This window comes from Hypanus sabinus, chromosome 9 (assembly GCF_030144855.1).
Source record: "Hypanus sabinus isolate sHypSab1 chromosome 9, sHypSab1.hap1, whole genome shotgun sequence".
NCBI lineage: Eukaryota > Metazoa > Chordata > Chondrichthyes > Myliobatiformes > Dasyatidae > Hypanus > Hypanus sabinus.
Window position 1 is genome coordinate 39,338,520 of NC_082714.1, and position 25,682 is coordinate 39,364,201.

At 37.6% G+C, this 25,682-nt stretch overlaps 1 protein-coding gene across 5 annotated transcripts in view; it reads right to left on the bottom strand.

Moving 5' to 3' along the window:
- Positions 1 to 25,682, bottom strand: part of smurf1 (SMAD specific E3 ubiquitin protein ligase 1) — a 128,877-nt gene that overhangs the window by 19,945 nt on the left and 83,250 nt on the right. For 3 of the 5 annotated variants that reach the window (XM_059979509.1, XM_059979508.1, XM_059979512.1), the window contains 10 exons: positions 24,732 to 24,816; positions 24,493 to 24,639; positions 23,013 to 23,084; positions 11,869 to 12,073; positions 11,635 to 11,738; positions 8,789 to 8,903; positions 6,759 to 6,937; positions 6,234 to 6,371; positions 4,024 to 4,144; positions 1,337 to 1,538 (listed from right to left, as the gene is read on the bottom strand). In XM_059979509.1, the coding sequence (XP_059835492.1) occupies positions 1,337 to 1,538; positions 4,024 to 4,144; positions 6,234 to 6,371; positions 6,759 to 6,937; positions 8,789 to 8,903; positions 11,635 to 11,738; positions 11,869 to 12,073; positions 23,013 to 23,084; positions 24,493 to 24,639; positions 24,732 to 24,816 (1,368 nt within the window). The remainder of the gene's footprint in view (positions 1 to 1,336; positions 1,539 to 4,023; positions 4,145 to 6,233; positions 6,372 to 6,758; positions 6,938 to 8,788; positions 8,904 to 11,634; positions 11,739 to 11,868; positions 12,074 to 23,012; positions 23,085 to 24,492; positions 24,640 to 24,731; positions 24,817 to 25,682) is intronic. The other 2 variants (XM_059979511.1, XM_059979510.1) reach the window with 1 other exon arrangement.

Below are 25,682 nucleotides of genomic sequence, written 5' to 3' on the forward strand. Positions count from 1 at the left end.
TGTAGATAAAATGCATGAAAATAAATCTCACAATTTTTTACATCCTTTGTCATTTCTTACTTTCAAGCTAACTGATTTAAATTTTCTGATCTAATATCTTTCCTCTCTACTATTTTTAATAATTTTTTAATGTCAAGACTACCCTGCCTTGTTTTCTATTACCTGTAATATGCAATATCCTGGAATATTTTATTCCTAGACTTGGTTACCTTGCAAACATATCTCTGTAATTCATTCATCTTACAAGCGCAAACATGCCTTCAGATAAAGAGCCTTCATTTTAGCTTTTGCACCTTTACCCTTGTTGATTCAAATTGGTTTATACCTATATTTATATGTGCCATCTTTACCCTGAGAGCTTCTGGATATCATTGACTTGTGTGTTATCTTGAATTATGACTTGTTCTTTCCTAATAGCTTTCAAATCTCTATTCATCAGAATCTGCTATCCCTGATTTAGCCTTACCTTTGGCCTTAGTTATTCAATTTGCTAGCCCAATTGAAGATAGGCTTGTAGCAAAGGATTTCCTTTCTTTCTTCAGTACTGAGGCTGGTGTTGCATAAATTGGAACACATTTCTTTCACCTCTATCTTTGAACAACACATTTAATTATCTTCCTTTGAATCCATGCCAATCTGCACACGATTCAGACACTAATCACTTTTGTAGGTTTGCAGTATAACTTGGACCCTTGGTTGTCACTGCTCACATTCCTTCAGCAGACTTCCTTTGACCTTTCTACATAAACGGTTTCCACATGGACTACTGTGGTTGGACTTTTCTCTGTCACTCCAAGTTCCTCAGTTAGTAAAAACATCCTTCACCCTAGAACAAGGGAGGCAGCAGAGATTGTGGCTACCAAGTGCATAATCTACCCCCTAGTTATATGGTTCCCTATTACCACCACATTCTTTTCACTTCTTCATCTTCAATAGCCTGTAGTATCATTGTGCCATAATCAGCTTGCAAGTCCTTCAGAGTATCCTAGTCAGCCATTTCTTTTCATGATTTTGTGGGTCATGATGTGTTGCTATTTTTACTGCTGAATGAAACAAATTCTAAGGAAGTGTGGGAAAATATTCTAATAATCTAGATCAGTGGTGAGCTGTTAATCTGCTGCTGACTGCTAAAGCAAATCAGTTTTCATTTGATCTACAGTAATTTATTTTCGTTTTCCTGGCTTTATCTGATTAGTAACTTTGTGTGTAGATGTACTGCACGTGAATTCCTCAAAATGCCATCCTTGTAGCAGAGATTACAGTGGAGATGTATTATATCTACATAGCAATATAAAATCAACAAAATTTAGTAAAGTATGATTCATCTGACAGCCACCTTGTAATGCCTTGAATCCCTGCAGAGGTACCCTGGAAGAACCGGTTACAAACTGAAGTAGTCGAGCTCTTCTTTCCTCATCAAACATCTCCACTGTTTGCCAGAACCATTTCACAATGTTGCTGTCAGATGTACAATGCTTTAGACGTGTGTTAGCTTTCCAGTCCTTTATGTCAATCTTCCCCAACCCACCAATAATAAGCTGCAGGAATAAAAAAAATCAGACGCAAAGAATCTATGAACATCCTCTACATTGTACTAGTGCATACATGTACTGTACTTGAATATAACAATAAACTTGACTTTGATTTTATATAAAGGTATATGCAAAATTGTTAACAAATCAAAGCTAATAAAAATGTATCAGCTGTGTTTTACATACCTATTTCTAATTATGTAAATAAAATTAAAAAGCAAATGCTATAAATCTGAAACAAAAGAAGAATATGTAAGAAATACTCAGAACATAAGACAATAGGGCTGCAGTACACCAACAAGCCTGTCATATGATCATGGCTGGTCTATGCTGGCTCTTCTGTGCTATTGCTCCAAACTACTCTGTTCCTCAATCTACCCACTTCCATGTTAAACACATCTAATGATTCAGCTTCCACCAAGGCAGAGAATGCCAGAAGTTCGCCACGCTCTGCAAGAAGAAAATTCTATATATCTCACTTCCAGATGACTGGCTCCTAATCTTGTAGTTATGTCTATTTCGACAAGATTCTCTCACTAGTGAAAACATCCCAACATCTACCCTTTAAAGCCTTTTTGGCATTTTATAGGACAGCACGTCAAGCAACATCTGTGGCAGGAGAAAGTTAATGATTCAGGTTCAGGATTCTTTGTTACAACTGCAAAAGGAAGAAATACAAGTTAGTTTTCAGTAACAGAAAGAAAAAAAACCTTCTCACCTATTGAAAACAAATTTGTTCCCCAGTTCTGGCAAAGAGTCCAAAACATTAACTGCTTTTCCTTTTACAGATGTTGCTTGACCTACTGAGTGTTTCCAGCGATCCAGCTTCAAACTTAAAATTGTCAGTGCCTTGTACGTCTTTCATGGGTGAATTTAAACAAATTTGAAGTGTGTGATGTTAGGGATTATACTCTACATATAGCTGAAATTAACATTTTAAAGGATTACCAAGAAACTGTCAAGCAGAAAGAAGTGAACAACTTGAACTTTAAACTTATGCAAGGCAGGTCCACAATATTCAGCTGTGCAAATAATTAAACAGATTAGTTTTCTTAGTTACTACACTTCCGCTGCATCTGTTCCCAGGATGCAGCTTTCTGTTCCAGGACATCAGAGATATCCTCCATCCTTAAAGAATGGAATTTCCTTCCCTCCATTATTGATATTGTCTTCACCCGCATCTCCTCCATTTCCCAAACATCCGTGCTCACCCCACCTTCCTGCCACCAAACAGTGATAGAGTTCCTTTTGACCTAAGCTAACACCCAATCAGCCTCCACATCAAACACATTATCCTCTGCAACATCTGCCATCTTCAAAGGGATCCTACCGCTAAACATATCTTTTACCTTCCTGCCTCCTCCATTTCCACACGGATCGCTCCCTCTGCAATTCCCTCAGCCATTTGTCCCTGCATATTAATCTCCCACCCGGCACTTATCCCTGCAAGCAGCCTAAATGCTACACCTGTCCATACACCTCTTCAAGCACCTCCATTCACAGCCTCAAACAATCCTTCCGGGTGAGGCAGCACTTCACCTGCGAATCTACTGGGATCATTTATTGTGTCCCGTGCTCCTGATGCAGCCTCTTCTACATTGTTGAGACCCATCATAAATTGGGAAGCACCTCCACTCCATCTGCCACAAGTGGGATTTCCCAGTGGCCTAACATTTCAAATCTGATTCCCATTCCTGTTCTGATATGTCGGTTCATAGCCTCCTCTTGTGCTAAAAGATGAGGTCACCCTCAGGATGGAGAGGCGACAACTTATATTCCGTCTGGGTACCTTCCAACCTGATGGCATGAATATTGATTTCTCCTTCTGGTAAACAAAGTTCCTCTCCCCCTTTCCTCTATTCCCCACTCTAACCTTTTACCTCTTCTCACCTGCCTATTACGTCCCTGGGTCCCCTCCTTCCTTTTCTCCTATGGTCCAATCCCCTCCCCTATCAGGTTCTTTTTCCTCCAGCCTTTGACATTTCTCAGCTACCTGGCTTCAACTATCACCTTCCAGCTAACCTCCTTTCCTTCTTCCCACCTAGCAGCTTCCCCCTTCCTTCTCTGTCCTGAAGAAGGGTCTCGGCTTAAAATGTTTACTGTTTATTCTTTTCTGTAGATGCTTGACCTGCTGATTTCTTCCAACAGTTTGTGTTTGTTTAGAAATCAGAACCTTCCTGATGTCCAGAGATTTTGCCAGCTGTATTCATTGTATCTGTACTTCAATGGTTTCTGGGCTTGTATCGTCCAAACTGTACCAGAATATTCCAACCTCACACAAATTCACTGTTTTCTGGCAGAAAAAGCATGCAGATTTTACAAAGAAAATGGAGATTTCTTGATCTCTACAGTCTTAACCATGAATAGAAAATCTTGCACATTTCAGGTAGCAGGCTGATTGAGAAGGGAATTGGGAAGTGAGTTGGAAACAATCAGTTTAAATATTGAGTAAACTAAGTTACATGTTAACTAAATGCGAAAAGCTTGTTACCTCAATTTCTTTTTGATCAAAAGGTTTAAGAAGATGTTGTGGAATAAGCTCATTAAATCCCTTCTGTAGAGCCAGAAACTGCGCCTCAATTCCTCTCATAAATCTCCAGTTCACATAAAGCCTAAAACACAAAGTATGATGGACTAACGGGATATAGATGGATATAACAATTTCAAAAATAACATTCAAAATTTAAACTTGTAAAAATTCCAGATCAATTGAAACATTCCTCTCTGAAATTATAAAATATAAAAATATACAGCAAATTTTAATGCTATGAGCTCTTATGCACTAATTAGAAAAAAGTATTGTGAAGGATGACTAATATGACAGTAGGACCACTCAGGGATAAAGGGGGAAATACGCCTGGAGGCACAGGAGGTTTGGGAATACTGGGGTACTGGCAATAACGTTTGCATCCTCCCTGGCCAGAGGATAGGTACTGGAGAATTGGAGGATAGCAAATGTTGTTCCCTTGTTCAAGAAAGGCAACAGGGATAATCCTCAGAATTATAGACCAGTGAGTCTTACATCTGTGGTGGGCAAACTATTGGAAAGGGATGCTTAGGGACAAAATTTATGACCATATGGAATATCATTGTTAGGGATAGTCAACATGGTTTTGTGAGGGGCAAGTCATGTCACATGAGCCTAATTTAGCTTTCAAGGAGATGACAAAATAAAGCAATAGAAGGCAAAACAGCAGATATGGTGTAGAGGGATTTTAGTAAGACATTTGACAAGGTTTCCCATGGTAGGCTCATCCAGAAAGTCATGAGGCATGGGATCCATAGAAATTTGCCCAGAGAAGGCAAAAGGTGGTACTAAATGGAGTGCATTCTGCCTGGAGTTTGGTGACTATTAATGTTCCCCAGGGATCTGTCTGGGACCCCTGCTCTTTGTAATTCTTTATAAATGATTGGGATCAGAAAGTGGCAGGGTTGGTTATTAAGCCTGCAGATGATAGGAAGGATGGAGGTGTCATGGATATGTAAAAAGTTGTTGTAAGTCACAACAGATAATAGACAGAGTTTGGCAGAGAAGTGACAGATGGAGTTCAATCCAGAGAAGTGTGAAGTGACAGACTTTGAAAGATTGATTGAACTTGACAGCAGAGTACAAGGTTAAAGGCATGATTCTTAGCAGTGTAGTGGATGGAACAGAGGAATCTTAGGGTTGAGATCCACAGTTGTTTCAAAGTTGCTGTACAAGTTGATTGGGTGGTTAAGAAGGTGTATGCTATGCTAACTTTCATTGCTAGTGGGACTGAGTTCAAAAGCACCAAGGCAATATTGCAGCTCTGTAAAACTCTGGCTATGCCATACTTGCAGTTTTGTGTTCAGTTCTGGTCACATTACATGAAAGATGTGGAAGCTTTAGAGAAGGTGCAGATATTTACCAAGATACTACTTGAATTGGAGAACATGCTTAATGAGGAAAGATTGTCCCATAGACAGCCAGCCCCTTTTAACCAGGGCAGCGATGGCCAATACTGAGAATATCCCTTTAAGGTGAGTGGAGGGAAGTTTAAGGGAGATGTCAGAGGTAGATTTTTTTTACACAAAATCATGGGTGCCTGGAATGCACTGCCCAGGGTGGTGGTAGAGGCTTATATAAAAGAGACATTTAAAAGATTCTTAGATAGGCACATGGTTGTAAGAAAAATGGAGAAACTTGGGCTGCAATAGGAGAAAAAGACCAACTATGGAGTAGTTTTATATAGATCAGTAACATATCATGGGATGAAGGACGCATAACTGTGCTATGTTCTATAACACTTAATACAACTTGTACAATTACTTTAAAATGTCAGCTTTCCATGAACATATTTTGTTACATTACAATAAAGTTTTACAATTACTGAACTAGTAAAACTATATGTGCAAATGTTAACCTGTGTTAGTCCAGTTGCATCTAAGACAAAAATTATTGTTTGATCAGAGGAAAATTGTTTGAGCTGCAAATATTCCTTGATAATGTAGTCTAGAACTGGTAGCCAAGAAAGCTAATGTGCAAACAATAAATACTACTATTGTTTGATAAAGGAAAATAGTGTTCCAGAAAAAATATTACAAAATATATTATTTTAATAAGTGCTTAAAAGGTCAGAATGCATAGACATGAGCAAAGAGCATGTCAAAATATTTTGCATTAAAGAGGAGTAGAAAAACATTTAACTTCAGGCAGTATCATGAAATGAAATCTTTTACCTCACATATTCTCGCTTATTCTCTTCTGTTACGGGAACATTTCTGCCATTTGGTTTCAGCTCTTGTTGAATAATCCGACCAAAACAGTTATGTTCAACACAAAATGTATGATCAAGGACAGGCGTAATATCATTTTCACTGTTACAGAAAAAAAAGGTCATTAAATCAGTTGACTGGATATTGCTCTGTTTATTATCTGAAGTACGATGTGCAGTTTTATACAAATATTTAAAACAATAAATCAATTTATTTTTGATATTCAAATGTTGTCATTCTGCACACTGTAGATAACTGATGTATGTACCTTCTGTAACAACACAATTAACATTGCACATAAATAATCAGAGAACTTTAAACAATATTTCTTTAATGTATTGAAAATCTGTAACCTAAATCATCTGTATTTCAAGAGCCATGAATATTGCTATGGTTTCAATAGTATAGTCTTTTAGTATATGACATTAGTCCAGCAGAAAAATTCAAGGGTTAATTCTATGGTAAGGTAATTCCATTAGTTCAACTCACAGGATCCAAACCAGGCTCTTGTGCAATTCTGGGTCCACAGTTTCCAAGTCTGATAACTGGATAGGCTTTCCTAACAGCTGCTTGTAGAATGGCAATGTGAAACCACCATTAATGTAGTGTCCATGAAATACAGCCAGTCCCATTATCCGACCCACAAAATGGAAGTAGGACAAGTGCTCCTGTAGAAGAAACAGTCACTTGCTTCAGCAAAAAGTGTAATACTGCCATCCTGTGGCTGATAAACAGCATCAGAAACAATTGCACAATCAATCTTCCCTAAATCACGCACATTTTTATGTCTCAAAATTATGTAATATTACATCAAAGCAGGGAGTATGATTATCTGCTACAACCAAATAAAAAAATATTCTTTATAGTGTAAATATATTTACTTTGCAACCGTCACAAAGTAGAATCTTGTCTTGTAGTGGTAAAGTAAAAAGGTTTTCATTATTATGGAAATGAACCATTTCATCTACTTGACAGCATTACTCATGGTTGTGACCTTGAATAGTGAATGAAGTTATATTTGAGATACCAGAATTTCATTCACTATTTGAAGTCACTATCATGAGTTCTACTGTATCTTCTGGCTTATCAGCTGATGCAAACTTCTTCCAAATTCTAGCTTCTACTTTTGACTTGGAATCCAGAAAGTTAAAAGTTCAGGTCTTTCCACTACATGTAATCAACATAACAGTACAAGGTTCACTTCAGTTCAGACTTTATATTCAAAAATTGGGCAAGTTATCATATTAAATAAAAAATACCAAGTCTAAAGACCGTTACTACCAGTAGGAACATAAATCATTGTTTGTTGATAAGTCAAAATTTAATGAGCTATTGATGTACCACTGCAGGTCAATAATAAAGCTTTATTTGATAATATGAACATTCTTAGCTGGCCAGTTTACATGGTAAGTCAACATGAAATAAATTTATTGATTTCATTTCTAGCTATAAGCAGTGACAAAATACATGTTTTCTTAAAGAGGCCTCAGAATAAGAAAGTAACGATTAACATGGACAGTATTAGATGAGAAACTTGAATCCATTTCACCAGCAAGTTTTTTTCATTGTTAAAGATGTCTAAATGAATTTGTTCAAAACTCAGCTTGAAATATAGCAAAAGGAGAAGAAGCTTTGATTATCATATGTAGTGTACCTCAATTGAACTATGTAATTTAGTTTATAACCCATTTGATACAGCAGGGGAAGAAGATTCTCTCCAGTTTAGCTTAATCAATGCTGCAATATGTATGTGTATGTCACAAATGTACTTGCCTTCATCCCAAAAAGATAAAAAATTAAGTTTACAGATTTGGAAACCTGACAGCTGTACTGGAAAGCTTGAACATTGCACTTACTGAATCACTAAAATTAAATAATAAAAAGTAATTGAACCAACTATACAAATTCATTGTCAAATTAAGTAAAATATATACAATATTAATACTTTATGAATACTATGCTAGAAACATGAAGCCGATCCTTCATCTCAGCAAGTAAAAGCAATTACATAAATTAATGAAATATCAAACAAGCAAGGATATTATAATATGGAAGGGAAGAAATGAAAGCCAATATCTGCAGAAGATACGCATTTCTTTGTTTGGAATTATATACCTCTTAAAATAAAAAGCTTAGCAACTGTAATTAAAGATAAATATTAAATATCCTTAATTGGGTGGTGGTTAAAATACTTGCATGATTCCTGCAGGAAGTATTTTAGAACTAAAAAATCTATGTCCAGAAACCAATAAGGTTAAAATAACTTACTATAGGCATTATTAGTCTATCTCTTCTAACATGCAAATTCAATTTTGCAATGAAGAAAGGTGGTCATAGTTCAAGTAGCAAAAACTCTTAATGCATATTGATATGTACAAAAATCTCTTAAGGGATGGAGGAGGAGGGGAAGGAAGCTACTGGTGTAAAGACATGTTTTTTTTCATAATAGGACCAGCAACAAAACAAATTCCTATTCAGTTATGATTATTCCAGATCTCACTATGACTTTGAATACTCACAGGGTTGACAGCAGAATCTGGATTGATCTGTAGTGTGTAGATATTATCAGTTGAATATTGAAACAACCCATAATAAGGATTCAACATTTCATGACAGAGCAAATACAACCACTCCCTACAGAACAAACAAATGCATTTAATTAATATTCATTAACAACCAGCACACTAAGTGAAAAAGAAGGGCACTTACGTCTTTAGATTGGCTTTTCTGATTAATTTCAATGGCAATTCTATTACTTTAATATCAATTTCTACATATCAGATTCATACCCAATTTATGAAATAAAGCTCATCTTCCTTTTAAATACCACCATTAACTTTGATCAGTACTACCCATACTTGCATGGCCAGAACAATTCCTCTGTGATTAACTAAGTAAGGGAAGTATTCTTTCAAAGGGCCTTGAAATATTAAACATGTAGCTTGGGTGGAGTTCAAGGATGGCAGCAGTAATCCAAATTATTTGCCAAATGGATTAGATCCAATACATGTAACAGTTTCTTCCCCCAAGCTATCAGACTCCTCAATACCCGAAGACTGGACTGACACCTTGCCTTGTTTATTATTTATTGTAATGCCTGCACTGTTTTTGTGCACTTTATGCAGTCCAGTGTAGGTCTGTAGTCTAGTGTAGCTTTCTCTGTTGTTTTTTTTTATTACTTAGTTCAGTCTAGTTTTTTGTACTGTGTCCTGCACCATGGTCCTGAAAAACGTCATCTCATTTTTACTATGCACTGTACCAGCAGTTATGGTCGAAATGACAATAAAAGTTGACTTGACTTGATCAGAATAATCACATGTAAAATGTAAGAAGATAGTGAAAACAAATGTGATTGCTTAGAGTCTGAGACACAAGAAATTACACTCAATGGCCACCATATTAAGGTATCTTCTGCATCTAATAAAGTGGCCACAGGAGTTGAACCCAGTGTGGTCTTCTGCTGCTGTAGCTCATTCACTTCAAGGTTTGGCACGTTGTGCACTCAGAGATGCTCTTTTGCACCGACTGTTATAAAGTGTGGTTACATGAGGTACTGTCGCCTTACTGCCAGCTTAAACCAGTCTGGCCATCTTTCTCCGATCTCTCTCCTTTGCAAGGCATTTTCACCAACTGCCACTCACTAGATTTTTTTTGCTTTCACACCATTCATTATAAATTCTAGAGAATGTTGTGCATGAAAATCACAGGAAATCAGCAATTTCTGAAATACTTAAATCACTCTGTCTGGCACCAACAGTCATTCCACTGTCAGTCACTTAGATCACATTTCTTCCTCATTCTGATGCTTGGTCTTAACAACTGAACCTCTTGACCATGTCTGCATGCTTTTAAGCATTGAATTACCACCACATGATTAGCTGATTAGATATTTGCATTAACAAGCAGGTGCAGAGGTGTAACTAATAAAGTGGCCACTGAGTATATATTGGAAAAGCTGTGTGTTAGAAAAATAGTGGATTCACTGGTGGAGAATTTCCAAGACTTCTTCGGCTGGCTGGAAGATAGTAAATATCCATGTCCACTTAAGTACAGAAAGTAAAGTGCAGGACTGCCAGTTAGCCTAACACTACATGTAGAAAGTACTGTAGTACTTAAGGAAATCATAACTTGATTATGTAGAGTTATAATGGTTTTATGAAAAGAAAGCGAATTTGGCAAAATTGAGCTTTTATGAAGATACAACTACTAAGTATGTAGGCTAAAAAACAAAGATAGTAAAACTGGATTTTGGAACTATACCACATGAAATTCCAAGCTAATAGCTAATTTTATATGCCATACTTCATCTTTAACTGTATCTTCTGGCTTAACAGCTGATGCAAACTATTATTGACTTTTACTTTTATTGACTTGGAATCCAGAAAGTCAAAAGTTCAAGTCTTTCCACCACATGTAGTCAACATTACTGTACAAGGTTCACTTTAGTTCAGACTTTATATTCAAAAATCGGGCAACAGTTATCATATTAAATAAAATTACACTCTACAACCTATGAGCTTCCTGTAGTAGTAGAGGCCAGTTCAGTTGTGTCATTTAAGGTAAAATTGGATAGGTATATGGACAGGAAAGGAGTGGAGGGTTATGGGCTGAGTGCGAGTAGGTGGGACTAGGTGAGATTAAGAGTTCGGCACGGACTAGGAGGGCCGAGATGGCCTGTTTCTGTGCTGTGATTGTTATATGTTATATGGTTAATTAAAATTGTCAATCAAGTTAAACAACAGAAAAACTAAGGGGAAAAAAAATTTCATGTTTTTCTCATTTACATTCATTTCAACTTTTAAAATGTACTTCAGCTTGTGCTATTTAATACTACTTGATCTGCTGCTTTATGGAAGTATTTTGCTGCCAAGTTATTTGAATTGCGGCCACAGGCTTAGCTCAGTTTACCCAGGCTGCACTTTCTTTATGCATGCTTAGAAGTAATTAAGATCTTGTTAAAATATAGAACCATAGAATATTACAGCACAGAAATAGGCCTTTTGGCCCTTCCTGGCTGTGCCGAACCATTTTTCTGCCTCGTCCCACTGACCTGCACCTGAGCCATATCCCTCCAAACCCCTCTCATCCATATACCTGTCCAAGTTTTTCTTAAATGTCACAAGTGACGTTTGGTTCAGAGTCCAAGAGATTGATTTATATTGTTTTTATAATTGGATATTCTGGTATTGTTGCAATGAATTTTGATGTATGTATTGATTTTAACAACATGAATCAACTACACCGATGCATTCTAACATGTTAAATGAATATTGTTAAAAGTTTGCCACTGAAAACAATGCAGTGTTACAAATATATTCAATACTCCCTCAGAGTCATGACTGACCTCCACTGTAAAAAATCTCACCTGGCTACTCCACCATAGTCCAAGCCTTCCTCACTTCTAAATTTTACCATTAAACGCTTCTTCAGGTCCTTTGGTCTCATTTTCATCACCTGTCGGTATGATTCCTATATGATACAAACTGTAGGTGAATTTACTCATAAAAATGTAATTTACTCTAAAATAAAGTTTACAAAATGCAATGTAGAATTCTGTCACTAATGAGGAGTACTTGGAACTCCCACAATTCAAAGTTACCTCGAAGATTTCATCCCGAGAAACTTCAATACGGCAGTGCCCTGCTTGTGGTTGCTGCAAAGCAAGCTCATGCCTTAAGACTTTCAACTTCTGTACAAGATCTCGTTCACATCGTGGGACAGACCATTCACCTTCTCCTTCTTCCACTGGTACCTCAGCTGGCACTGGCAATGTCTGATTGGATTCCTTCAGCTGAGTCGGATTGCTGAGAACATCAAAATTACACATATTTATTAATGGTTTCAATAATGATAGCCAGAGATCAATGGCATTTAGATTAGTGGCATTTAAATAGCTTATTTTGGTGCATAAAAAGACAAAACATAGATGAATTAAGTGAGTTAAACTGTAAAAGGTGAAATCATTCATCTTGAACTGATAAAGATTATTTTAAAATAGCAAAAAAAATAGGTTCAATGCTAGTAAAATGAGATATCCACACATGCAAACTACAAAAAAGTATTTGGATGCAAAAAAATCAGAACTGATGAAATGTTTTCCTTTATAACTAGAGTGCTAAAATAAAACAATATGTTGCATTTCAGTTATACAAAGACAAAGTAACATCACATTTGGAATACAGGGGTCCCCCGCTTTACGAATGTTCGCTTTACACCACTTCGCTTTTACAAAAGACCAACATTAGTAACCTGTTTTTGTATTACAAAGAGGATTTTTGCTTTTACAAAAATTTTTCCCATATAAGTTAATGGTTCTTCACTTTACGCCATTTTGGCTTAAGAAAGATTTCATAGGAATGCTCTAGCTTTGTAAAGGGGTGACACCTGTACTCTGCTGAGTTATATCATTGATACTTCAGGAAGAATTTATTGATTCCAAAGTAATGCAGTACAGTTTCATCAAAACTTTACCACTAGATTAGATTATGAGGGGAATTCATATAAATTAAATTTACCTTCCGGGAGAAAAACAGATAAATTTGATTTAGATTTTAAGGACGTTGGAAGGAATTAATAGGGTAGTTTGAGAGAGAGCTTTCCTAAAGAGGAGTCTGGGACAAAGATCACAAATCTAACATCTTGAATGGCAATGATGCTTCACTCCCAGATGAGCACAAAGCCTTTTATGCAAGCTTTGAGAGGAAGAAGAAAACTACTGCTATAAAAATCCCTGCAGCATCCAGTGACTCTCTGATTTCTGTCTTGGAAATGTTGTCAGAATGACTTTCAAGAGGGTGAACACTCGCAAGGCAACAGGCCCCAGTGGTGTATCTGGTAATGCTTTGAAAGTCTGTGCTCAAAGCCATTTTCAATCTCTCACTGCCACAGTCTGAAGTTCCTACCTAAGCAAGAACTTAGACCCACTGCAGTCTGCCTATCACCACAATACATCTACAGTGGATGTGATCTCATTGGCTCTTCACGAGGCCTTGGATCACCTGGACAATACTAATACATAGGTCAGGTTCCTGTTAACTGACTACCGTTAGGCACTTAACTTAATCATTCTTACAGCTCTGATCAAAAAGCTTCAAAACCTGGGTCTCTGTACTTCCCTCTGCAACTGAATCCTCGATTTGTTCAACAGAAAATGTAAGTCTGTGCGGATCAGAAATAACATCTCCACCTTGCTGATTAATTAACACTGGCGCACCTCTAGGACATGTGCTTAGCCCATTGCTCTGTTCTCTCTATACCAGTAACTGTGTGGCTAGGCACAGCTCAAATGCCATATACTATTGTTGGCTGAATTTCAGACAGTGACGAGAAGATGTACGGGAGTGAGAGAGATCAACAGCAACAACCTTGCGCTCGATGTCAGTAAGACCAAAGAATTGATTGTGGACTTTAGAAATGGTAAGACAAGGAATATATATCAGTCCCCTTCGAGGAATCAGAAATGGAAAGGGTGAGCAATTTCAAGTTCCTGGGAGCCTACAGCTCTGTGGATCTATCTTGGGCCCAAAATAACAATGCAGTTACAAAGAAGGCAAGACAACAGCTATATTTCATTAGGAGTTTGAGGAAATTTGGTATGTCACAAAAGATACTCGCAACTATCTACAGATGTATGGTGAACAGAATTCTAACAGGCTGCATCACCATCTGGTATGGTGGGGGGGGGGGGGAGGGTCATTGCTCACGATCGAAATAAACTGCAGAAAGTTGTAAACTCAGTCTGCTCCAGCATGGGCCCTAGTTTCCCCAGCATCCAGGACATTATCAAGGAGCAATGTCTCAAAAACATTTATTATTATTAAGGACTATAATTAAGCTCTATTATTAAGGACCCCCATCACCCAGGATTCAGGACCCTCTTCTCATTGCCACTATAGGGGAGGTACAGGAGCCTGAAGGCACACACTCAATGATTCAGAAATAGTTTCTTCTCCTCTGCCATCAGCTATCTGAATGGAAATTGAACCCATGAACAATACCTCATGACTTTTTTCTCTTTCTGCACTATTTAAATAGTGCACACACCCTTCTTACTGTAATTTAGGTTTTTTATTATTATGTACTGCTGCAGCATAACAACAAATTTCACGACATATGCCAGTGATATTAAACCTGATTCTGATTCTGAAATCATGCAGAGTCAATCCATTAAGGAAAGAACAAGAAACATTTTTTCACAATTAATTTGGAAATTTCTCTAATGAAAAGCAGTGTATGAAATCTCAATTCATTTTAAACATTTGATTGACATACTTTTGCTAGTTGGGTGCACGAAGGGCTATAAACCAAAAGAATAAGATAATATAGGATATAGAGTTGGCATTTTATTAAGTGCAAAAAGGATTAATGGTACTGAACTGACTGTACCTACTCCTAACTATGAATTACTTATAACAATAACAGGAATCTTTAGTCAATATTAACGGATTTTCATATGCTAAGACCTTCCCCCAAAACACTCTATTCATTATCAACTTCAACTAAACTGGTGAGTACTAGGCATTAATAAAAACCTCCAAATACAGCAAGAAAAAACTAAAGCAAAGTATAAATGGAAATAAGCATGCCACCATGGTGTTATGGTGGGCTGAAGCAACCAAAGCCTAATAATCAGTTGACAATCAATCCCAGGCTGACTTCCAATGATTGGTCGTTGTTTCTATCTCCTGACTTTGGGTTTCATCAGTAGTTACAGATGAGAAAACTCCAACAAATTGACAATGAGGTGCTGTAATATATCAACATGGTGATTTCAGCAGAAGATTTACGTGCAATTCAACAAAAGCAGCAAGCTGTTGTTCCAGTATGATGGTGTGGCAGATGAAGTATTGCCTCCAGGCACTTAACCCAGCAAGCCAGCCTAAGAACTTTAAAGGCAAGATTCTGTTCCCGGCAGTAGCTTCCCAGAGCTATGTTACCTTCAGCTGATGCCACGCTGTTTATAATTTCCAACTTTTTTTCAAGTGTTAAAGCAGTTCTCTGCCACTCGGCTGATGGCCCAGGATATGACACTGGACACTTAGGAGGCATAGTTAAATATTTCAAGCACAAAATCACTGTACCGTAGGTAAAACCAACAAAAGTTTAAGAGTGCAAGATCCCACATCCACACCTTGCCAAAACCAATGTGAGACAGGCGGGAGTGAGACTGTGAGGCGTGTGCACGTGATTTGTATTGGCGGGAAAGCAGTGTTACTCACGTAACTGTGAATCCACATAGTCTGAAGACACATAACGAGGATAGGGTATATGCATTTTGTATGACTGTTGCTGTGTTTTGCACTTTGACCCCAGAGTAACACTGTTTCATTTGAACTTTGAAGCTCAATTTGAGGAACCCCAGCTGAACTTAAACAAAACCTTGACCAGTAAGTTATCAGTATCCCATTAATGACTTTAGTGCCAAATACTGAATAAAACTTAGGTTAGTCAGCTGCTGTGTCCATTACCAGCTTCAAGTTTGAAGCCACTTCAAATTCAAATTACATTTGAATCATGGTTCAAACTCTATGAGGAAATATTCCAGGTTGAGTTCACCAGTAAAGATGGCTCATGGAAAACACGCGCTTCACTTTGAAAACTGGGTACTGCTGAAAATGAGCATTATTTCAGCTTCATTCTGCCTAAGAACCCAAATGATCTATTATTTGACAAAACTGTCAGACAGCTAAAAGTATTCGTGTACAGCAGTCATCTCTCTTCAGTGTTTGATACCATTGCCTTAAACTTATTAAGCACAACATGGATGACTTAATAACATATGCTGATGTCATCAATCTGGAATGTGAAAAGTTCAAGCTGGGTAACATGAGTAAATCACAGTTCAAATGTCTTATTTTTATTTGTGGACTTCAGGCAACAGATGATGCAGACACTTATGTGGCCAGACTGGAGCAAGACCCTGATATGATGATATGCTGTTAGACTCCACACCGCCTCACATACTGACTCTTCTCTGTCACAGGCAGCAGCACAGTCTGCACCAAGCCCAGCGCCTTTAGTTTCTCTGTCAACAAGCAACTTGCTGATGGGAGAAACCTGCAGTGCTTAATGTCCTGCAGGATGTTGCAATCATAAAAAAATACATTTTAAAAAGACAATAACAATAGCAGCGAGTGCAAACCAGATAAGAGTGAGGTGGTTCATTTTGGTAGGTCAAATATGATGACAGAATATAGTATTAATGGCAGTGCGGGGGATCAGAGGGATCTTGAGGTCCGAGTCCATAGAACACTCAAGGCTGTTACGCAGGTTCACTCTGTGGTTAAGAAAGCATACGGTGCATTGACCTTCATCAATCGTGAAATTGAGGTTAAGAGCCAAAAGGTAATGTTGCAGCTATAAAGGACCCTGGTCAGACCCCACTTAAAGAGTACTGTGCTCCGTTCTGGTCGCATCACTAGAGGAAGGATGTGAAAACCATAGAAAGGGTGCAGAGATTTACAAGGATGTTGCCTAGATTGAGGAGCATACTTTATGAGAATAGGTTGAGTGAACTTGGGTTTTTTTCCTTGAAGCGACAAAGGATGAGAGGTGACCTGATAGAGGTGTGTAAAATGATGACAGGCATTGATCGTGTGGATAGTCAGAGGCTTTTTCCCAGGGCTGAAACGGTTAGCAAGAGAGGGCACAGTTTTAAGGTGCTTGGAAGTAGGTACAGAGGAGATATCAGGGGTAAGTTTTTTTACACAGAGAGTGGTGAGTGTGTGGAATGGGTTGCCGGCGACGGTGGTGGACGCAGATACAATAGGTTCTTTTAAGAGACTCCTGGACCGGTATATGGAACTCAGAAAAATAGTGGGTAACCCTAGGTAGTTTCTCAGGTAAGGACATGTTCGGCACAGCTTTGTGGACCAAAAGGCCTGTATTTTGTTGTAGGTTTTCTATGTTTCTATACACCTACAAGCTATCACTCCAGAAATATTATTCCAACCTGATCAGAAAAAAAAACACATCAATGCAGTTTCTAATGGACCAGACATTATCACTCAGCAGGTCTCCAAGCAGACAAGTACAGCTTGCTGTAACTGTGGTCCGTTGCATTATGCAAGAAACTGCCAATACAAGAAACACACGTACAGTAAATGCCAATACTGTAGTCACAAAGAAGGCTTTTGCTACCCTTCACTGTCTCCTTGGCCAGTGAAACAGAAAGCAAGAAGTTTCACAAGCAATTAAAATCTACAAAAGTTTAATGATCACATTCAAAGTTGACTTCAGTCCCAGAAGATGGTGCATTTATCAACAATCAGGTAGTCAAGCTACAACCTGGTATCAACTCATTGGTCTGTCTGCAGTGCATTGGTTGAACCTTGTAGCTGATTGGGGAACTGCACTGCATGGTAAAGCTGAACGGTAACCAAACCAATGGTGTGTGTTGCATAACAGACCAGCCAGATTCCAATGTTCTTGGCAATGACTGGATGGACAAGCTTGATCTCTGGAACATCCCTGTATGACATCTGTAAGAAGATATTGGCCATTCAAATCATGTTAGTCAATGCCATACTACCATTAGTAAGTGAGATCATACACTAATAACTGCAATAGCACTAGGTTTCAAGCAGGTTTAGGTTGCTGCACCAAACTGTTGGTGAAATTCCACCTCTGTCCAGACGCAAAGTCAGTCTACTATCCCAAAAGACCGGTACCATAAGCAACCTTACCTATCATGGAATAAAAGCTAGATTGCCTGCTGTGATCAAAGCTGTCAATTTCTTACACTGGACAGCTCCAGTAATAGTCATTAGCAAGAAAGCCAACAGTACAGTGAGATTGTGTGCGGACTTCTCAACTGGTCTCAGTGCAGCTCTGGAGACACCAGTACCCATTACAGGTCCCAGCAGATCTTTTAGCAAAATGGAATGGTAGATGCTACTTTGCAAAATTAGATTTAGCTGAAGCCCACCTCCAGGTAGAAGCAGCAGAAAGTTTCCAGTGTTCTCTCACTATTACAACACATAAGGGGTTGTTTTCCTTCCTCCATCTGCCTTTATAAAGGCAGCTCCTTCAATTTTCCAACAGCTTATGGACACCAGGCTGACTGTTATGAAGGGAAAGGTAAATTTAGGTAGAGGGATAGGTAAATGGGGGAATGGATTAAGGGGTATGATTAGCTTATGATCAATTGTCTTATAGGTACTTTATGTTACTGAGCAGTCAGAAAGAAACTCTACCCAGGAACAGGTGACACACTAGGCATTGTTCTCTAAAAGTGCTAAGCATAACTAAATATGGGTATAGTATGATTGAAGGGGCATCTCAAGGCATGACTAATATGGGACAGAACGTTCGAGAGAAGGGAGAAGTGTCAGGGGGAGGTGCCAATATGAGGAAGTTAAGTTGTAACCAGGCTAGTCTTGGCAGAAATAATTAGAACTAACCAATAATGATTTTACATCTAATTGTATCTTAGCATGTGATTGAAACTATTCTAAAACTGTATTAACTCACATAATTATAATATTTCCTATAATGATCAATGTTATAAATTGTGTGGAATTGTGTTTGGCGGGGGACAGTGTCCAGACTGTCCCTTTGAGAGATCAGTCTGTAACTTCCCCCATAGCATGCTATGAATAAAAACTGAAGTTTGACGAAGAATCGCTTGTTTTATGGTTTTATTGAATTCGTGGTACCTTGCGCTATTGCATCGGGTTGATCTGCCTTTGACAACTGCTTACCTCGACATCATTGTGATGGGCATAGACAACAGAACTATGCCAACGCCTGGACCGCATTTTGAGCAAATTACAAGATTTTGGATTTGGAGAAAATGTAGTCTCCTGATGCCTTTAATCAAATACCTGGCAGTCATCATAGTTGAGCACAGTTGTCACCCAGATCCCGAGAACATCACTGCTACCTTAAAAATGTGCGCACCATCAGATGTCAGCACTTCATGACAATTTTTATGCAACATCAATCATTATTCAGCATTTCTCCCAGCAATGCACTGGATGAGGGAGCCATTCAATGCCCCACAAAGGTGCACATGGAAATGCTCCAAACAATGCCAAGAGGCTTTTCATTAGGTGAATAATATGCTGTCATCTGACTTTCTCTTGATATGTTTCAATCCAGAGTTGCCAACTGTCATCACAAGGGATGCATACAACTTCTGGGTGGGAGCCATCATATCACATCTCTTATCAACCCTGATGGTTCTGAGAAAGCCGTCATGCATACAGCCAGAACACTGACTGCAGCAGAAAAGAATTATGGATAAATCGAAAACAAAGCCTTGGGAATCATCTTTGCTGTGAAAAAAATTTTTTACAAGATGCTTTATGGCACACACTTCACTTTCCTTACTGATCCACTGCTGCTGATCTTCAAGTCTAAGAAAGGCATCCCGGTGTGTACAGCAATGGGCAATAATGTTATTACCTACAATTTTGAAATCAAGTACACATCAACGCACAAAGTTGGTCAAACAGATATCCATTCCACACTTATGAATCAACAAGTTACTAAAAATGAAGACACAGTTGTGGCTGTGATCGCAATTGATTGCAAAGTCCATCAGGTTGTATCAGATACTGTTGAAGGTCTTCCAGTCACAGGCGACAAGATCAGAGCAGAAATAGCTGCAGATCCTCTTCCGTTGACAAATGGCCAGTCTAAAGTTGATGAAGATGTCGTACCCTTCTATCGACTTTAGACAACCAACGGGTGTACCTACCTTGTCTTGGGTGACGCCTATTCCAAATGGCCAGAAGTATTATCTGTGAAGCCATCAATGACAGAGGCTACCATTCAAAGTGGCTGAAGATCAATTCAGTTCACAGCAGTCTGCTGCATTCTGCCAGAACAGTAGAATTATCCATATCTGCTCACCCATATCATCCACATCCAACATCCAAGCAGAAAGGTTTGTGGACATCTTCAAATGGTTGTTTCTAAAATCAAGATAGGAAAGACATCACCAAAGCTCTGAATGTACTTCTGCTGACATATTGAATTACATCACATCCAGGCCTCAGAGGGAAGTTTCCAGGTAAAGTGCTTTTGGGAAGAAACCGAGCAGTGTTGGATGCGAAGTTGCCACAGCATCCAACATTTGAGACAGCAGTTAGTCAGGTGCATAAAGGGAGCCACACAGTCCTGGTTGATAGGTGAAGTCACTTAAGCCCAGAGCTGCAGTGTGAGCCAGACTGTATCGCAATGGGAAAGACCCCTGGTTACCAGATCAGACTGTCAAAGAAATAGGAAAATACTCTACAAAGTTGTCGTAGATGGATATCGCTGGCTTCACCACATCAACTAGTTGCAGCCACGTGCTACCAAAGGCAAACAAGTATCTCAGGTAGATCATTCAACATAGAACTAAATCTTCATCTCCTCTTGAAACGGTTCGACTTACCCTGACTGAACCAACCACCTGTGCCAGCACAACCATAAGCAACATCGCAACAAGAAAGTAACGGCCTGCAACCACAAGGAAGGACTGATGGCTCATTTCACTGTATCTTCTAATGTACACTTGAAAAATAAATGAATCTGAATCTGAATTCAGGTTGAGTTAATCAGTCTTGCATCCTATCTTCCAAGCATTAATAAAATGTGACATCTGTTTTCCACACAAAGAATAAGAAGACCAATAAACCACAGCAAGCTAAACATTCCAACAATAAATCCGTGTACAAGTAAGGAATGAAATTATGAATTTCCACCAAGATATTGGGGTGTTTGTCAAAGCAAGGGCAGAGGAGTTGGAAAACTTAAAAGGCTTTACCAACAATCTATTTTCACTTGCTATCAAAATCTATTCCAAAGAAGCCTAAATAATCAAAAAGTTACAGTTTATATAGATACCCAAACGTTTGGTGTTTTCTAAACACTCAACATTTCCAGATACTATGTAGATAATAATCTTGCCCAGTGTTTTACTTTATAAGACAGTATGTTGAATTGGTATTCCTTTCAGTGATTTATCTGTCATTGCAAAACTACTTATATTTTGAAGAGGTAGTGGTGAAGAAATAAGCCAAAAAAAAACTACTTTTTCATAGTCATAACAGTGCCATTGCTGTCAATTTCCAAGTCAGAACCTTCCAGTTAGAGTGGCTAACTATCAGACTAGTTTATCTTTATAATTGTGCCTATCACCCCTAATGATAAATAAGATATGGAAAGGAATGGAGACTTGAGAAATAAGACATCCACAACTATGAAAATTATGCACAGAGCAGTTTCCAACTCATAATTCGGTTGAAAACTATTAGTAAACATAAATTTATTGTTTGTTATTGCATAATGAGACTGTATTTGTTATCATCTTCCTTTTGTTGAATTTTTTGTAATTTTTTTGGTAATTTACCCTTCTCAGGGCTCCTACTCTCTTCCATTCATAACTTTCTTCGTTTGCATACTGCTGTGGCATCTTGAAAGGAAATAAACTAAAAGATGAAGAAAACTGCAATGAGATGAAGGCATGCAAAATTTAAAAAAAAACATAATTTTTAATTCTTTGCTTTGAGAACTTTGCTCCAAAATGATCTTCCCTCAGCTTTCAGACATTCACTATTGAAGGATGAAGATTCTCATACTGGAAGAGAAGCATTTGCTCATGCCCTTCGGTACACCAATTCGATGCTGAACATCAGCCATCTACATTACACTTTTCCTCCATTAATCGCATTCTATATTCTACTTTTTGCCTATATACCAAGGACAATGTATAGTGGCCAATTAACCCAACCTACTATGAATTTTCAGAATATGGAAAGAAACTTCAGCAACAAGAGTAAACTCATGTTGTCACAAGGAAAATACGCAAACTTCACACAAACAGAGCACAGAATCGGGACTAAACTCAGCTTTCTGAGGTGATGCAGCAGCTCTATTAGCTGCACCACTGTGCTAAGCTACTCAAGTATTTAACTATCCTATCCAAATATTTTACAGTACAATTACTTCATTAAGTCATATTCAGTGATATACCGTTAAGTGGTTTCCTGGTATGGACACACCAATGCCTTCAAATGGAAAATCTTTAAAAAGTTAGCAGATTCTGCCAAGTATACCATGGGTTAAGCCCTTCCAACCATTGAGCAGATCTACATGAAATGCTGTAATAGGAAAGCAGCATCCATCATCAGAGATCACCATCACCCAGGCCATGCTTTTTTCTGGCTGCTGCCATCAGGTAGAAGAAACAAGAGCCTCTGGACTCACACCACCAGCTTCAAGAGCAGTTACTACCCCGTAACTATCAGACTACCCCACAACACTAACTTGTTGATCCACTGAGATGTTCCCACAGCCAACTATCCCACATTAATGAATCTTTATCTTGTTACTCACGGTCTCGTTATTTGTTACTATTGGTTTATATTTGTATTTGCACTTCCATCACCTCCCATGGGAAAAAAGCACCAATATAACAGGATGCACAGTTTTTGTGGTGTAGAGATTTCCTCAGGTGCTAATGTCCACAAGTGATTCATGAAGCGATAGGGTTCTTACTATCAACTCCATAGCCTTCATAAAGATTATAGGCTTGCACTCTGATAACATGAAACTATAAATTAATCATCATTTCTGTCAGTGGCCATTATTTAGGAAACATTGTAGCTGATGCTAACCTAGTGAAATCTCAAGCATCAGAGGCTGACTTAGCCTTACTTCCACTTTCATGAAAACTGAAAAGAAATATATATAGATATATATATTTAAAAAATCACCAGCTTCAAGTGAAGCTGCCAAGAGATGTGGTAGTACCTGTGTAATGGATCATAGGCCCTGGAAGAAATGTTTGTGGAACTGAACAACAACCTCATCATTTGCTTGTTCCTGAAACAAATCATATTTTACATCACTTATGGATAGGTCTAAGGGGTTGGGCAACCACATTAACTTGGTCATTGACTTAACTCCTTGCAACTTTTCCATGACAAGATGGAAGCTACCAAGCTCAAATATGGCCATCTTCAAATAGAAAATCTAGTACTGCAAGCTCTAGTTTTTCAAATCAAAGAAACATACATATTTTCCGTGTAATTATAATTAACTTAACTGAAAATCAATGTGACTATTCCCACAGTGAGTTGATCCACGAGGACTCTAAAATTTTGTGGAAACATTAGTATTGACAATAATGTTTTTAGATAATGTGATAAAGACAAGAAGACAAACTCATTTCAAGCGTATTTTCCAAAGTCTAAGAGACCATAACAATCCAGTGGCACTGCATTTGACCATAGACATTGTTTTTTTAGGAAGGCTATATGGCAGTTACATAAAACCATGAAAATCACCAAACATATAAAAAAATTTAAGTAGGGAACAGAAACCACACACAATATTAGAGCTTTTTTATATATTAATGTGCCACCATAACTGCCTTTCTTAGGGCTTGTATTTTTGTTTTAATAGGTTATAAGTCAAATCACCAACTTAAAAAAAATAATTTTTCTCCCACTAATAAATTTCATTCTGATGATAGCCATTCAAATTTTACTTTTTTTTTTAAACATACCATGTGAATTTCAAAACCCATCTAGAATACTCACAAATTCCATTTGATTATGGGAGATTGTGATCAGTGATGCAATGGAAACCAAGAAAGAGTGAAAAATAGGTTGAGAATAAAAAGTATGTGATTTTGTAAAAGAAAATGTTACTAAAGTTATTCAGTCAGAGGAATTTCACTCCAAAGGTTGCGCTGCTTAGCAAATATTTTATGAATGGTTCCAGTACTTAATCAAGTAGGCAACACTATCTATTAAAAAAAAACTACTATTGTGACCAAAACGAATCAATTCTGTTGCTAAACCAATTTCATGGGAGAATGCAAAGTAAGATTACTTCAACTTCCATGTTTGGATAAAGCAGCAATATGAAGCAGCATAAACTCTCCTGCATTAAAAAGTCAGTCTTTGTCACAATGTCTAACACCCCCATTCCACTTATATCAAGGTAGATTCCAAATCTCAGAATTACTTTATCATATAACTTGTGCAAGAAAAGCAAAGCACATTGCATCAACACATGATCTGGGTATTACTTTGATCTAGCTGTGTTTAGAGACCAAACATTGATGCAGTTTAATGACTGAAAACTTTTAATACTTAAAATGAACTTCCTTTACCAAACACTAAAGAAAACTGGAAATAAACACCAAATTAAAATAAAACAAAATTAGAAAAATGGAAGGCTTATATATTCCTAATGAAGGGGGATTGTGACTTGAACAATTTACCTCATTATATGATGTAGTCTGGGGTCTGTAAACTGTGTAGTTCGATTGTTGTGATCTACAAAATATATTCTTCCTGACACTGTACTTCTGACTTCCCACCCTGAAGGCAAAGGACCAAGCTCATCATAGTTAAAATTTGTTAAATCTCTGCAAAAACAAATAAATCAAATTAGAATCAGTGGATTTATCTATACAGCAAGAATTTTTCTTGTGTAGTTCTATTAGGTTTTGTCAATAACCTTGGTATTCGAGGATCATGCCAAGTGCTGACTCCAGTCTGAGTGTGCAGAAAATAAATTTGTCCCTGTACCGTTGTTCGCTGCTCTGAAAACAAGTAGAGAATGATTTAGGATGAAATTTTAATTTCTTCTTATGGAAGCTGTTTCTCAATGAATGAGTGCATCCTGCTCAGTTATATACTTCAAATGCACAAAACACGAATATGTCTTGCTACTCCATTTGTACAATTGTAATTAAAGTTACCTAATTTGCTGATAGGGGAAAGTGAGTAGATAATATTTTCCTAACTAGCTGATTAAAATTGAGTGTGAAGTTGGTCTCTTTTCCTTTCTTAATGAAAGTTCTATATAGGAAACCATGCATTATGATTATTAATTTCAAAATGAAACTTAAGGAACAAAGAAAGGTTGTTCGCTTTAAAATCATAACCAGAAACAACTGTACTCTTTTAAGTTGTGATTTACTCAAATTAGAAAACATGCAATGTATGTAAAGATGTACTGCAATTTGTGCATTTGCAACGATTAAAGCATGTAATTAAGTTTTAACCAAATATGATGTACAAAAAATGTTATAAACATAATTACTCTGTGCCAAAATTTCCTTGCAGTTTTAAATTTGTCTCTTTGAATTAATGCTACTTCCCCAATTTAATAGTTAAACAAAACATTTCTTACAATTATATTGATACAAAATTTTAGCACAGAAATACTGTCATTTCATTAATTTTATTGCCACTTTAAACAATGTATCATTAATGAAACCAATAACATGTGGTATTTGAAGATTTTTTGATTAGTGTGTTACAGTGAGTGAAAGGTTTCCAAGTGAGTCTATTCGTTAACATGCTTCATCTAATGAGCATAAATGAAAGTACAAGAAAAGTTTCATACTTAAAAGTAAGCTAGGTGGATTCAGCATCATTAGCACTGATTTCTGCTTTTCTAGAC